The sequence below is a fragment of the Poecilia reticulata genome, chromosome 23 (assembly GCF_904066995.2).
Source record: "Poecilia reticulata chromosome 23, P_reticulata-male-v2, whole genome shotgun sequence".
Lineage (NCBI taxonomy): Eukaryota > Metazoa > Chordata > Actinopteri > Cyprinodontiformes > Poeciliidae > Poecilia > Poecilia reticulata.
This window is the reverse complement of record NC_088852.1, coordinates 11,437,751-11,453,064: the sequence shown is the minus strand read 5'-3', so window position 1 is coordinate 11,453,064 and position 15,314 is coordinate 11,437,751. Positions and strand designations below refer to the sequence as shown.

General features: G+C 42.1%; 1 protein-coding gene across 8 annotated transcripts in view; it reads left to right on the top strand.

Annotated features, from left to right (window-relative positions):
• foxp2 (forkhead box P2) overlaps positions 1-15,314 on the top strand; it is a 115,729-nt gene that overhangs the window by 95,759 nt on the left and 4,656 nt on the right. For 6 of the 8 annotated variants that reach the window (XM_008401036.3, XM_008401043.3, XM_081604277.1 and 3 more), the window contains 6 exons: positions 1,949-2,159; positions 4,461-4,564; positions 4,677-4,778; positions 7,028-7,149; positions 7,787-7,856; positions 8,695-8,999. In XM_008401036.3, the coding sequence (XP_008399258.1) occupies positions 1,949-2,159; positions 4,461-4,564; positions 4,677-4,778; positions 7,028-7,149; positions 7,787-7,856; positions 8,695-8,999 (914 nt within the window). The remainder of the gene's footprint in view (positions 1-1,948; positions 2,160-4,460; positions 4,565-4,676; positions 4,779-7,027; positions 7,150-7,786; positions 7,857-8,694; positions 9,000-15,314) is intronic. The other 2 variants (XM_008401042.3, XM_017302847.2) reach the window with 1 other exon arrangement.

Here is a 15,314-nt window from a genome sequence, read left to right as displayed (position 1 = left end):
TTGCGCTACTTTGACAATGCACTGTCATCGGATAAACCAGGTACAGAGTGTAAACTCTCTTTGCCCATGACAGAATTAGCTCATTAGTACGCCTCTCCATTGCCAGAATCTCTCTACCTTGACATATTATCATATTTTTCAACACTAGCAGCAAATGACCACGGATGCTTTCTCCTTTTTTTTTTGTGCTTTGCTTCCTCTCCATCTCCCAGAGCCTTTGGCTCCCACACTGCTTCCCATCTTTCAAGTCGCCTTCAATTCGGAGATCTCACTGTGGACGCATTCCACTCGCAGGCTCACAATTAAGGCAATTTGGTTTGAATATGTAACGACGTCATTACCATTCCAGCTAAATTAGCGCAGGGACTAAAAGGTCAGCGAGGAATTTTCCAGTCGGTTAGAGCCTCTCATATGAGATTTGGGAAGCAAGTACAGAAGCGGCGGACAAGCCGGACGGCTACCGCGATCATCACTCGCGGCGGAAGAGACAAAGACTCACAGAAGAGAGTGTTTATGTCCACAGTGGCCATCTAGCCCGTCCATGCGGATTTGCTTCTCATGGGAAAGAACTTTGACTTTCTAAACTTCCTTCTGCACTGGAAGTCACTTTGAGTTAGGGCTTTTAAGACTCTCCTTTTTGTAATAAAAAAAGTTGTTGATTTAAAGTTCCGTCAATGCGAGCGTTGGTGCGGCAGTAAATTTAAACTGCCAAGCTATCAAGCGATGCTTTTAATAGAATTATACCCTCTTTTCATGTGCGGCAAATCCTTTTGCCATCAGTATTCTATGACCTCAGGGTTTGTGGGATATTCTGACCAGGAGGCAACTCTCTAAATCCTCACATCAAAGCAGTCAGGAATGTTGCTGTCGGTGGGAATGAGCCTAGTAAAGTCAGTGAGACCTGGCCATGGAGAAGTGTTTTTTTTTATCAGCTTCAAACTTTTAACACTATTGTATTAATCAATTAAGATCTAAACCTAATCCCAGACTGCATTTTGCAACCTAAGCATAAGAAAACAACCTAGAGGACTTGTCATTGCCTAAGTTTATTATTTATCTTCAGCACACATTGAGATATTTTTTAACTTTTACTAAAGTCTCAAACTCAATATAATGGTACTAATGCCTAGCAAATGTCTTCTTAACTATTGAACTGTGTCAAATTACATCCACATGTTTGTATATTGGGATGCAAATAAAAGTGAAAGGTGAGGATCTCAATCCCACAGCACTCTGCCGCCACTGTCACGTGTTCAGGGTGTCCGTTTTCTCTCCCATGCACATCATTCCTGCACTTTTTTATAGACTTTAGATGTATTTACACTTTGATTAAATGAGAGGTTTCAAAGACTTTGAAAACTACATAAAAATAAAAACATCTGAATACCTTTTCAAAGGCGCTACTGAATACTTAGCCAACTGTTCATTTTAACGGGCATTTAAGTGCCAAAATCATTCAGATTTCCAAAAGGTATCTGTCAATATCAAGAAACTTGCACCCGTCATTTCACAAGGGAGAGATAACCTGTGTTTGGGGGCTCGTTTCTTCGCTGCTTAAGAACGATGAGTGTTTGTAGTGCGGTGAGATAGCCGGGGAGGGAGAGAGAGAGGCAGAGTGTGATAAATAGAGAGATAAAGAGAGATGGGGCTGGGATAACATGGAGGCTGATCGTTGGATAATCTTGAACAGCGTGCTCTAATTAGAATTCTTATGACACAATTTGGTGGTTGTAATTAGTGGAGATGGGCTGGCTCCTCTCCACGAGCCTTGTTAGTGGAAACACAGCTGTGTTAGAGAGGAGCGGCGCAGACGCTCAAATCTGTCAGGGAAACCACAAAACGATGCCTTCCGCCTCCCCCTTTCACCCACATTCATGTGTGTGTGTGTGTGTGTCTCTTTCCCACATCATGAGTCATGACTCGCGTTTCGTTTTCTCCCCCGCCGCAGCTCAACTTGGTGTCGAGCGTCACCATGTCGAAGAACCTGCCCTCAACGTCGCCCCCGAACTTACCTCAGACCCCCACCACGCCCACAGCCCCCATCACACCCATGGCGGCAATGCCCCAGGTGCCGTCCGTACTGGGAGGAGCCAACGTCCCCAGCATGGGAGCCATGCGCAGGCGCCACTCAGACAAATACTCCATGCCTTTGTCGTCGGGTAGGACCAACTACTCAGCACTCTACACAGCACCACTTCACTCAGATCAAACTGGTAACTAGGATGTGTTTTGCGCGATCTTAAACTTGAAGTTTCCCACTTCTTGTCATGTTACATCCAAAACTTTCTATATATGTCACTGGGATTTCATGTGATAGACCAGGGGTCCCCAAACCTTTTCCTGTGAGGGCCACATAACTTTTCTCTTCTCTGGTGGAGGGCCGGAGTCAGTTTGTAACAAAAAAAGTGTGACGATTGCAGGAGTGCCTAAATGTAAAAATTTATTGTTTTCCAGAAAGCACAATCAAATAACCCTCTCTAGGTTCTTTGCAGAAAAAATCCAGGAAATAACACTATTTATGAAATAAATACCGCATTTTCCGGACTATAAGCCAGACTGGACTATAAGCTGCAACCCCAAAGTTTTTTTTTTTAAACCAGTAAACATGCACATATTATCCGCACCGCAGATATTTCTGCTGCTCTAGGTTTTCCACAACGATGCAGCAGAGGGGGACGGACACCCAAAATTTGAGTAATAACAGGTCAATTGAATATCACATTTATTACGGTTGAAAAAGAAAAAGTTGCCAAGATTAGATTTAACTGAACTGATTACAGTAGATTCAGAACGGTAACTGTAACAGTAAAAGTGCTGATCCTTCGTGTCTGCTACTAGCATGTGCTAAATGAAAATGGGCACCGCCGCCTTCTTCTTCTTCTTTAAATTTCAACGGCAGCTTGCATCCATTATTGTTGCACTACTGCCATCTATTAGATCCTAACATCTATACGTCAAATTCTCATAATGATTCCAGTATTATTTAAAAAACAAAAAATCTTCTTTTTCCCCTCAATGCTATTTAACTGATCAACAACATTCTCAAATTTCAATTCCCTATTAAAACCTAATTCCATTTTATGGGCGCTTTCTTCTTTTATTTCCAATTTTGACTTCCTATGATTCACGTTCTGCTAAAGAGCCCCCTGGTGGTTGAAGAAAAATCCACATATAAGCCACATGGTTCAAAGCTTAGGAAAAAAGTAGCGGCTTATAGTCCGGAAAATACGGCATATGAAAAAAAATCTGAATGCTCTCTGGTATTGTTCAGGGGGCCGGACCAAATGTGGAGGCAGGCCGGATCCGGCCCGCGGGCCATAGTTTGGGGACCACTGTGATAGACTAACATAAAGTTATGTGTGATTATAAAGTGACAGGAATATGAATGGTTTGCATTTTTTTTATTATTTATTTTTTTTACCAGTAAACGTTTCTTTCTCATTTCTAGTCACCACTTCTGAGTTATTATTTTGTACAGCCACTTTTCTCTAAACCATCAAAAATACTACAAAATCAGTGAATTACATTTATTTGTAATCTACCCTCTTTACACTGGTACCCCTCAATAAAAACCTTCTACTTCACAATTATTTAATACTTTGGTTTGGCCAATTTTGTAAAGTACATTTAAAACACGGTGGTAGCAGCTTTATGCTACAGGGATGCTTCTCTTTAGTATCGATGGGGAAGCTGGTCAAGGTGATGTTTGGTTGTAACATGACAAAAATGTGCAAAAGTTCGACGGTAAAAGTATTTTTTTTGCAAGGCCCCGCAGTTATTTAACATAATAATGGAATAAAATTGACTTTTGTTTCATTTTAGCCGAGTTTTAATTTAAAATTTAATTACTGCCAAAACGGAAAATTACAGCCATGCCTCAACGCTAAGTGCAATTAATAGTTCGAATAGAATCGCACACATCTCACATCTCAGATGTACACAATCACAAAGGCGTGTTTGAGAAGTCAGTTAGGTTTATAAAAGTAAGCCTGTATTTAATCACTCTAAATGTAAACAGACAAGAACTTCCTCTGCGCATAAATATTGCATGAATGTTAATTAAGTTCAAATAATGGTGGAAAAAATACAATATTTATTACATTAGGACATCCCATGTATTAAGCTTTTGCATTTTAAACGACCCGTCTTTGATGTTTATATTTACGCGTTTAGTGTGAAGAAGCATAAATTATTCAACTTCACCCTAACTAACTACACGGATCTCATATATGGATGTATAAGCGTTTAATGTCTCTCACGAGAGAGATTAATTAAAAATGCATTTTGTTAGACATGGAAAGTGCTGATTTGATGTGCCCTCCCTTTCAACCCGCCCCACCCTCTTTGTCCAACCCCCCCCCTTTTCCCCACACCCATCCTCACCCCCTCCCCAGTATTAATTTGATGAAACCTTGAGCAAATTCAGCACCTAAAGTTATCAAATTTGCCAATTATTTCAGGTGGTGACACAGTATTTATTTTTCCAGAGATTGCCCCAAACTACGAGTTTTATAAGAACGCAGATGTCAGGCCGCCATTCACTTACGCAACCCTCATAAGACAGGTGAGTGGAAAATAAATTAACTTTCGCCTGATTAGATTTGAATTAATTGCTTCACCTTCTCATAGCTTTGTCACCGAGCCCCGGCATGATCGTTGTTTTGGTGTCATTTTAGGCTATTATGGACTCCGCCGACATGCAGCTAACGCTTAACGAAATCTACAGCTGGTTCACGCGTACGTTCGCGTACTTCCGGCGCAACGCTGCAACTTGGAAGGTAATCCTGCTCTGCACTTTGCTCCCTATGAGTGCAAAACGTGAAAATGGCTTGAATTACTCCTCAGCACTCCTACATTCTTTTTTCCTCTTATTTATTTTTCCACCACAGCTTCTTTTCTGTTTAGAAATGACAGCTGGAAGAATCATCCCCCCCACATACCCCCACCACGTATCGTTTTCTAATTTGGTGCAATTAATAGCGGAGGCCCGGTGTAGAGAGGAGAGGGCTTTGACGCCCTAATTATACAGCAGCCACTCCATCATCAGCACCTTTTGTTAAGAGATACACCCCTCCTCCTGGTCCTGAAACCACTTTCTCTCGCATATCACTGGTTAATTGTGAGGAAGGGTGGCTGGTTTGCCCGTTAACCAGCTCTCTGGCGCACAAATGCATAAACTAACTCCAAGAAGAGGGGTTAACTGAAGCAGGGAGGTTGGGAAGGGGGGCAGGAAGTGAGAATAGGCCTGTCATGGAGGGAAGCGCTCTTTATTTACTTACACAAAAGGACCCCATTTGTATGTCTGTCGCTACAACTTTATGGTCCTGTCCGGCCGCACAAAGATGGTGAAAAATGTGCATGCCGCAGAATGCGTTTTCATCCAGGAGTGTGTCTGCGTGCTGATAAAGGAAGCCCAGCCAGATTCTTCAACGTTTCATCCTGTGGCCCCTTCTGTGTCATCTGTTTGTTTTTTTTTCCTTTCCTTTCTTTTAGCCTTTGTGGCTGCACAGAGAGGACTGGAGGGAAAAACTCCCAACAGCCACTCATCAGCATGCAAGATGCGTTGCGGCACTAGATTTAGCAAAGTGAATTAATTTGGATTTGGGATGCAAATAAGCACACGGGTGTGTGATCGCCAATCCGAGAGGGAGGGGGAGGGGGGGCCATGTGTAGAGATCAGCGCACTTTTCCAGTTTGTTAGGTACAGTAGCGCACCACGTTTTGCTGTGTAAGGTTGTTTTGACAGGGTATGTCTTTTGCCGTATGAAACATCAGAGCCTCTGCTGGTTTAAAACCGGTTCCACCAGTCGTTTCCCCCCCAAAACGAGTCCCATTGTTCCAGTGACTTTAAAAACGTCTCCAGGTGATCTATTTACATCTGCAGCTCCACGACTCCCTTTGTAAGCATTAGCAGGATGATCAGCGATGGGCTTCTCATTTGATTAACAGAGTGAATGTGTTCTTTTTTTTTAAGTATTGAGAGCAAAAAGAAATGAAAGGTAGTTTAATATCACAGCTTCGTCTCATCTCAAAAGAGGGATCTGCCCCCCACCCTATCCCACTTTCCCTTTCTCTCTCTTTTCTCTCACCCAGAAGCTTATTAGTTCTAACTATATAGCATGCATAATAAAACTGCTCATTTGCTCATTAATATTAAAATTATCATATTCAGAGCCATGGGCATTAAGATCAATCAAATCATGGGATTTTCAGGTCAGATGCAAGATCTGCTTATGAGGTTTTTTTTTTTTTGAATCCCTTTCTTTTGCAGAAAGAGCTGTACACACCAAGCTAAGGGGAGATGATAAATATAAGAGACAGGGATATTAAAGCCGGGGTTATTATTTGTAGGGCCCGATGCATGCTTTAATCATGCTTATGTGGTCATATAATTTTCTTTCTAGAGTTTTTTTTTCCTCCTCTTGTTTTAATTCATGCACAAATTCTGCCGTTTTTAATTTCAAGACGGCAAATTCGAAACGGAAAGAAGAATATTTGGACATCTTAGATGTCTAACCCTCTCTCCAACACACACACACACACACACACACACATATATATATACACACACAATGATATGAGGCCTTCTAGGAGACAGTTTCTTTTTTCTTTCAGCACTGTCATCTTTAAAGCGATGTGTCCATTAAGAGCTCTGCTTTTCTGGAGCAGGAAGGGTTACTGACATCACCATTATCAAGGCCGGCATTACCACTTCTGTCACCACCATAAGCCATTCGCTATGCTGATTACCTCCTTTTAGCCTACTTACTCTGATTGATATGTACTGTGTGCAGGACTTGTAAGAGCATTCACTCTCACTCAATTTTTACTAATTAAATCAATGGTGCGTGAATGTTAAGAATTTCTTCAAAATGTAAAAGAAAAAAAAATCAATTTCCAGGCCTCCTTCTCCTTCTTTTTTTTCCCTTTTCTTCATGATGGAAAATGAATGAATATGATTTGTTTTACCTCATCCTGCCTGACCTGCGCTTGTCTTTTTTTTCCCTCTGTCTCTCTCTCTCTGCAGAATGCCGTTCGCCACAACCTGAGTCTTCACAAGTGCTTTGTGCGCGTCGAAAACGTGAAGGGGGCGGTGTGGACGGTGGACGAGGTGGAGTACCAGAAACGCAGGTCGCAGAAGATCACAGGGTAAGAGTAGTGCCACTTACCTTAGTGCTAACATCTCTTGAAGGTTTTCACACATTGCCACAGACTTTAATGTAACATGAGCGATTTTATGGGGTGGCCCACAACGTAATTGACAAAAGGAACAAAACAAGTTGAGTTTTTGTCTCAACTAACCACATTATTCCATGGCATGCAATGTAGTTCAGTGCATGCCATATAGTTGTAAATTACACAATATCGGGCATTACTCATCCAGACATTCCTCAGTGTTTTATTTCAGGGTTTCTGAGTAAATGGGTTTGATTACATTTGGATGCCACACCTTTCAGCTTCTTATTTTAAGAAAGAAATGTAAAACAATTACATTTACGTTTGACAAAACCCCAATGATGTCGCAGTGTGACAGTTTGTGGATATTTTCGAAACTAGAGTTTGCGATATAAACATGTGAAACTGCAAAGAAAATGTGGGTTAATTTAAATAGTTTGCAAAGTTCGACTATTATATTACAGTGTGTCATTTCCCTAAAATTACGCAGTCAGGGCATATGAATCTCTCTGCAAGGCACCACAAACTGTGTTACAAAGACGAGATCAAGCATTGCATTATCAACATTTATGTATGAGTTTGGTTTTTTTTGTTGTTTTTTTCCCCTCAGAAGTCCATCTCTCGTGAAGAACCTTCCCTCCAGTCTTGGCTACGGAACGGCGCTAAACGCCAGCTTACAGGTAGAGCTCCACATCAGATCCTACATTTAGCATGAAGCGGAAGCATTATTCTCTTTTTCCCTTTTCTCTCCTCTCCCACACGCTTCCTCCACTCCTCCCTTCTTCCTTCCACCTTTAGACCCAGAAGGCCACCCTGTGGTCAAACCGAGCAGAATGTCTTCCATCTCTCTCCCTGCTCTCCTCCCCTTTCTCCCAGTTTGTTGCAGCCACCTTAGATTGATTGTGGCATGTGCAAATGCAGGGGCATGTGCATTAATATTTATCTAAGCTGTCATAAATGATTTGGCTTCATAGTGTACGCCAGCGAGGTGCTCATGGCAAAAACTTTAAAAATTTAATCACTGTATATAACTTTAATGCGTAGCAGGCTAAAGTGTCAGGAGTTTTTATTATTTTGAGGTAAAGTTTTTGGGAGCCTTTTTTTTTATTATTATTATTTTATTAATACATAACCACTCCACACAAAGGCATTTGAATGGCAGTTACTGGGAGGTAATCTGCAAGCTTTCCACACATGGGAAAGATTTCTTGCAACATAATAAGAGAAGGATATTGTATTTTAGTAATTGCCATGGTAAATCATTTTATTCCCTCAGCTGTCTCTTTTTTCACTCTTCACACTGCCTCTCAGCCACTAAATACCTTCTGTCTTTGCAATCCATTTATTCACCCAACATTTCATGTAATTATGCTTCATATGCTTCTCATATTTCTTGTTCCTTAATAGTCACACGTCCCTCATTCTTTACCTTTACCCTCACCAGCCCGTTCCCTCTTCTCTCTTTCTCCCTCTCTCTCTCTCATTCTCGTTTCTTTTTTTTTTCCTTCGTCTCTGCAGGCTGCTCTGGCGGAGACCTCCCTGCCATTGCTAGGGACCCCCGGCCTCATGAGCAGCGCCGCGGGGCCAATGGGCGGCAGCTGCCACGGCCTGCTTGGCGGTGACCCGTCCGGACCGATCGGCGGCAGCCCGCCCGGGCTGTTGGGCGGGAGTCCGCCCGGTTTGCTGGGGATCAGCCCGCCAGGAACGCTGAGCTGCAGCCCCCAGACCATGTTGCAGTCTGCCCATGAGGAGCTCAACGGCTCGCTCGACCACCTGGACACCAACGGACACAGCAGTCCTGGATATTCCCCTCCAGTACACATGTGAGTAGGGGAAAAGACATTGCCACGATTGTTTAGTTTTGCAGTCTTAAGAATCCTCCACAGGGATGTTCATGTGCTTTTTCACATTTACTTAAGAACCACAAAGTATTTAATGAAGTTTTCTGTTTAGATTACAAGCAAAGCATGGTTGGTTTCAAATTAAAGCTTGAAAAGTGCAATGTGTATTGAGGAGACTAGAAAAACTTCAGCAATAGACAAAAATAAAAAAATCAATTCACAATCTAAAAATGAAAAAGAAACATGGCTGGAAAACCTACTAGGAAGTGACCTAGCAGCCACTTGATCCATGGTAGCCGGAGGAGTTCAGAGATTGTCTGTTGACAACTATTATTGATCCCTTCCACAAATTTGAACTTTGACTGGGCAGAAAAAAAAGGCATTAAGAATTCCCTTTTCTATGCCCTGATAAAATGAGACTAAGATTGGACTTAGTCATCCAAAATGACCTCTGTGGCAGAAAGCTGACACTGCATATCTCTCTACTCGAAACAGTCCAGCCCCACCCCCCGTATTAGGCATGGTGGTGGCAGGATTATGCTGTGGGGATATTTTCATCAGCAAAGATGGGAGAGCTGGTCAGAATTGAAGCGAAGTCGAATGAAGTCAAATACAAGACAATCCTGAAATAAACAAAAATGAGAGCTTGCATACCCTTGAGACTGAGCAGAGGTTCTACAAAGTATTAACCAAAGAGCGGCGCTGTGGTGGTGCATGTACTCATGTATGGCTCACGGGTTCGAGTCCAGACCTATTGACCTTTGTTGAATGTCTTCACCATCTGTCATAACTCACTATCTTGTCAATGCACTCTAGTGGTCAAATCAAGACCAGTAGAGCCAAAAAAATCCTTAAAAAGAACATTTCTTACATTTGACATTGAAAACAGTAAAGCATGTACCTTTACTTGGCTAATATGGCAGAATTAGAAATGGCTCAATGGGGAAACTTACTTCAGCAAGGAACTGTTTTTCCAACAGTGTAACATTAAAAGTATGACTTTATAAAGATACATGTAGAATAAATTACACCGGAACCACCAAAATAAATCTCCTCTCGCCCACAGTGCTAAATACGTGCAAAAAAATGTAAAAAATGTTGCGTTTAAATGCTTTGAAATTTTTTAACAGCGATAAAAGCGTTGCCAATTTCCACCTTACAGATCTGTAAGTGTTCTTGCTTGATAATGCAAGCCGAAGCCGCCTCTCCCTCTTCTATGCGCCCACCTCCTGCTCCACGTTGCTCTAATTGTCTGACATTTAACCCCCTGAATCAGTGTCTGTTTAGTTAGCACCGACCTCGGGGCAGAGCTCAATTTCTATGCTGGATTGCATTGTGAGCAGACCTTCCTCTCTCTTTTAGTGGGATTTTATTGCCTTTGTGGTCGTACAGTTCAAGTCTATATATAGGACCTTGTGATCAAACCACTCTGTACATTTTAGCTGCTTTTTTTTATTTTTAATGGAGGACTGTTTGTATTAATATTTAGCAAGCATAGCACTAATTACTTTAATCTCCATCTCCTCTTTATGTAGCTGGGAGAGGGTGTTTGTGCTTGACTTTAAGAAACATCCAAGCCACACACACACGCACGCACACACAGGCTACAGTTTGAAACAAACACACCAAAGATATCCTTTTAACGCTTCTTACGTGCTGCCTATCAAAGCCTCTATTGCAACATTAGCTAGCCATTTGAGTAATGGATAAAGGATGCTTCCCACTGCCATGTGAGTAAATGTATTTATGAGAAAGGAAGCGTCCATACCTTAATATATTTAGACGTGTTTACCTCTCCTGAAAGGGGGTGCTAAGTGAGGCAAATTTGCCATGCTCCTGACAGATTCCCAGTGTTTGCACTCCCTGAGGTCATTTAATTTTCAGAAACAGGACAGCGCAGACTTTTTTCCCCCTTTCTTCTTCCCCCCCTCTGCTTTCCGCGGCCACGTCGTCTCGGCACCGACACGAGTTGTTACGGGGAGGACGAGAGGCATCTAGCCCCTGCCCTTTTTTTTCACGGGGTCCACAACAACCTTCGAAATGGAAGAGATGTGTTCTCCGGCGCCACTTTTCGCTGTACGCGCTTAAATAATAGAGCGGCTCGCAGCACTAAACTAAATAGTACATCACCTCCAAGACCTGTTTTGGGAGGAGAGTCGTCAGCACAACTGAGTCCATTCAGCTGTTAGACAAACCTCCTCTTCCCCTAAATGTCTAAAGGTTAATGATGTCTGCTTAACCACAGACCAGCTTGCCCTGGGCCATGCTGGCTGTGTGTGTGTATGTGTAAGTATGCATGTGTAATAAACTCATGTTCACCCTAAGGGGTTCTGCTTAAAAGAAGTGGTAGCTGTTATAACCAGGAAGGCCTGAACTTACAATTAGAGCTTCCAACTTCTCTCGTACTCAACACAATATGTCGAGGCCCAATTATTCCGCGTTTTGTCTCATGTTTTTAATTGTTTCGTGTCCGCCTCTCATTGGTTTGATGAACATCTTTCTCTTATTTCTGCCCCTTTCCTTTTCCTACCATCAACCTCATGGACTAATGACCTTATTTGCATCCCTGACTTTACCTCCGCACGGTTCCCAACGCTAATCTCTGACTGATATGAGAGCAGGCGTCTCGGCGTATTTATTACGCCGCATTTCAGACCGGCGTTTACTCCTCGAGTGACTCGATAATGGCATCCAGCCATTAGGCGCTAAATGGCTCATCCACATATTTTAATAAAGCGTTGGAAAGCCGAAAGCGAATACGGCAGCTCGTAATTTCTTTCTTTCTTTCTTTCTTTTTTTTTCTTGTAAGGCATCCAAACATCCTAATGAGGATTATTTTAGCAGCAAAGAATCATTAATATTTTTGATGCGACTAGAATCAGGATCTTCTAGCGAGGCGAGAACGAGGAGTGCGTTCTCGTTGTGTTCTCTGACGTCAAAATATTTAAATTTAAATGTGTGTGAAAATAGAAAAAGTGTTCGCTGAATGAATTTTTTCCCCCCTTTCGTGTTGCATTTTGATGTTTTTCTTGTCTGCAACCACCTCCTTCCCCCTCACCTCACTCCCCCACCCCTCACCCCCAACCTCCCTTCCTGTAAATCCGCAGGACAGAAACAGAAATATTCATCGCTCGGCTCAAATCCTGCTAAGATCTCCTCATCTCGACCACATCAGAATATTAATTTACAGTATTTGGCTCTGAATATTAAAGTCATCTGTACCTTTTAAAAATTCTTTTCAAATTCAAAAAGGCCCCGGCGCCCTGCCTCTCCCCCCGCTGATGAAGGCGGCCCAGGAGAGACGCATCCTAACGTTGCCGCCGCTTGATAAGTCTCCCTCTCCTCTTTCCGAGTCTACGGGGATTTTCTGATGCATCCGATGTGTCAGAAATAATTAGGTTTTGTCAGATTTATCATCGTTGCACAAACCCTTCTCCCCGACTAGGGCTCCGGATCATGTTATGCCTTGTTTGTGTGTGACAGCATTATTATTCTTGTTAGCTGCCCAGCAGTTTTTTTTTTTTTCCACCCACTCCTGTGTTGTTCTGAAGGAAGAAAAGGCGTCCTGTGCTGCTTCCTGCCCAGCGCTTATTGACAGTGGCTAAAGATATTCATCCATTTAGAGTTAAAAACATGTATCATGGTGTCCGAGCGAACTGCCGGGGCTGAAGTTGATTAATGGCAGAAGCAAGCTGCTGGTTTTTCCTCTTGAGGAGTGACACGCCACAGCCTCTGCATATTAACGAGTGGCTGCGCTTTCTATTAACTAGATAAAAAAGCCTCTCCTCTGCCTTTGCTCCAGGGGGCTCAGGGATGAGAAATTCTCCATTATTTATCATGTGGCCTGTTTTCCCCCCAGCCCCCCTTTTTTTTCTTCATGTATTTCAACCTGGTGTCATCAGTAAACTTTTAAATGCCAAACATGTCTGGAACATCACAGCTTATCGGCCTTACAGGGGCCGTGTTTTTCATGCAATTTTCATGTGCTTACTTACAGTAGACGTGAGGCATCGTGTCGAATTAGCGTCTTGCAAACAACATGGTTTTTACTTTCACCAGATAATGCGTGTCACACTTGTTTTTTTTTTTGTTACAAGAAAATGTCAAATTGTAAAACGGGGGATGGGTTGGAAAGAGATTCTTACCATGAGACAATATTAGGTAAATAACTTCAGTTTTGTTGTTTTGATACATACAAAGTTTTAGACAAATGCTTTTTGCTGAAGCAAAAGCTGACAAGCAGCCTGCTTCTATGATCAGAACATTAAAAAGTGTTATAGTTATAGAGCTAACTGCATTTAGGCAAAGCTTTAAAGTGTTTATAGTGCCCTTTGTATACAACAAGCTGATGTTGTTGTACACAGATTGCCCAACTTGTTGTATAAGTTGGGCAATCTGCATAGGTAGCTAGTAGAGGTGTGCCGATCGATCGGCCACCGATCATAATCGGCCGATTTCTGTGAAAAAGTGTCTGATCGGTGATCGCAGATCACGGTCTCTTGTTGCCGATCACACAAACCGATCACCTGCATCTCATTTCGCAGCCTGCCTGTGCAGCTGGTCTCCTCTTTCCTTCACATTGTGCAAACGGGCAGCAACAAATCCTAAGCGATGTGGAACTAAAACGCACTGAGTGAATGGGGAAGTTTGCGTGTTGCGGCGGAAAATTGAAGCACGTCAAAATGCATCAACACAACGAAGCTAATACGACATAAAAACAATGCCATACTTGACGGAGTTTGGCTACATCGAGGCTCACTGCAGTAAAAAAGACATATGGAGGATCAGATAGCAGATAAAGCAGCGCACAGCTACAAACACTCACCCGGATTAGCATGACGGTCAGAAAGCTAAACAAATAACCTGGAAAATTATTTAAGTCTTCAAGCTGCGATGTAGTTCTGCTCTCGCTGTTGAACCGCTGCTACGCGCTACAGGTAGTAATATTTCACAGACGGAGCGCCGCTTCTGCTCCACCTGGTAGTGACTCTCACACCGAACCTCTGTTTAAACCTGCAGCATCTAACTTAAAAAAATACATTTTACATACGTATTAAAACTTTTGCTGTCAGATAAGAGACAGATAATCTCTGAACAAAGAATTGATCTCCTCCCTGTTCTGCATAATTACTCCGCTCAGTAAGAAACAGCCACTCAGAACTAGCAGTAATCAGCTAGCCGCCATGCTATCAGGACGTTTTCATTCAGTAACTCAGGATTGTTCATTGTAATGTATCCTGTATTTGCCTTGGAATGTTAAGTTTCATACTTGAATTTTTTGGCAATGTTGAGAAGTTTTATTTTGACTCTTTGCACTATTTAACCTCTTCAGAGCCTTCATATGTTTTCAGTCTGTTGAAGATAGTGGCAGTACAATTTGCACAATGCCTGTTTTGTTTTTTTTCTTGGAAAAAGTTATTAAAAACAAGTTTTTGTCTAAATTAAAGTGAATTCATGGTTCCTGTTTCCACATAATGTAACCGGTAGTGCTTATGATTAAAAAAATAATTATCATGTGATCGGTATCGGCGATCGGTATCGGTGATCGGCCCTCATGGGTGATCGGAATCGGCAGGAAAAAACCTGATCGGCACATCTCTAGTAGCTAGCCTACGGCCATCTTGTCAACTTGAGCAAAATAGCTAAATTCATCTTTCTTGCAAACATGCAGTACACAACAACAGATAAGGGGAAGTGGCCTGTTACTCTATGACAAGAAAGACAAGAAAATAGACAAGAAAATATAGACAAGAAAACTCCATCACTCCTTCACTTCCTCGTCTGTGTCATCAGACGGCCTCCGAACCGGAGCCGTCTGATGACTTCAGTTTTTACTCACGACGTACTAGTTGCCATTTCCTTCCTTCCTACTTTCTGTTTCACAAGACCTATGTACCTAATGGTTCATTTACCTTGGTTGCTCTGTTTTTGTAATTATTATTGCTCATAATTAATTGTCATAAAGTGTATAAAAGTTACTATATTAGTATATTTTTCATCTGAGGAATATTGCGGGCCTGATCCCATTTGATCCAGTTGGACATGGCCTTAAATAACCATTTAAGGCCAAAATCAGATTTCTGTACTGTAGAGTTTGATTAGTCAGTTTAATTCATTAGTTATCAGATGAGATATGGCATTTGGTCGCTAAGGGAAAGTTGAAAATGAAATGACCAAAACTACAGATGCGCAAAATGACAGAACAACCAGCTCCCTAAATGACCTTAATACTGGAAACCAGTCGATGCAGCGAAAGGGAAGGATATTTTCCAGTTCATGGATCACCAGAGTGGTTTT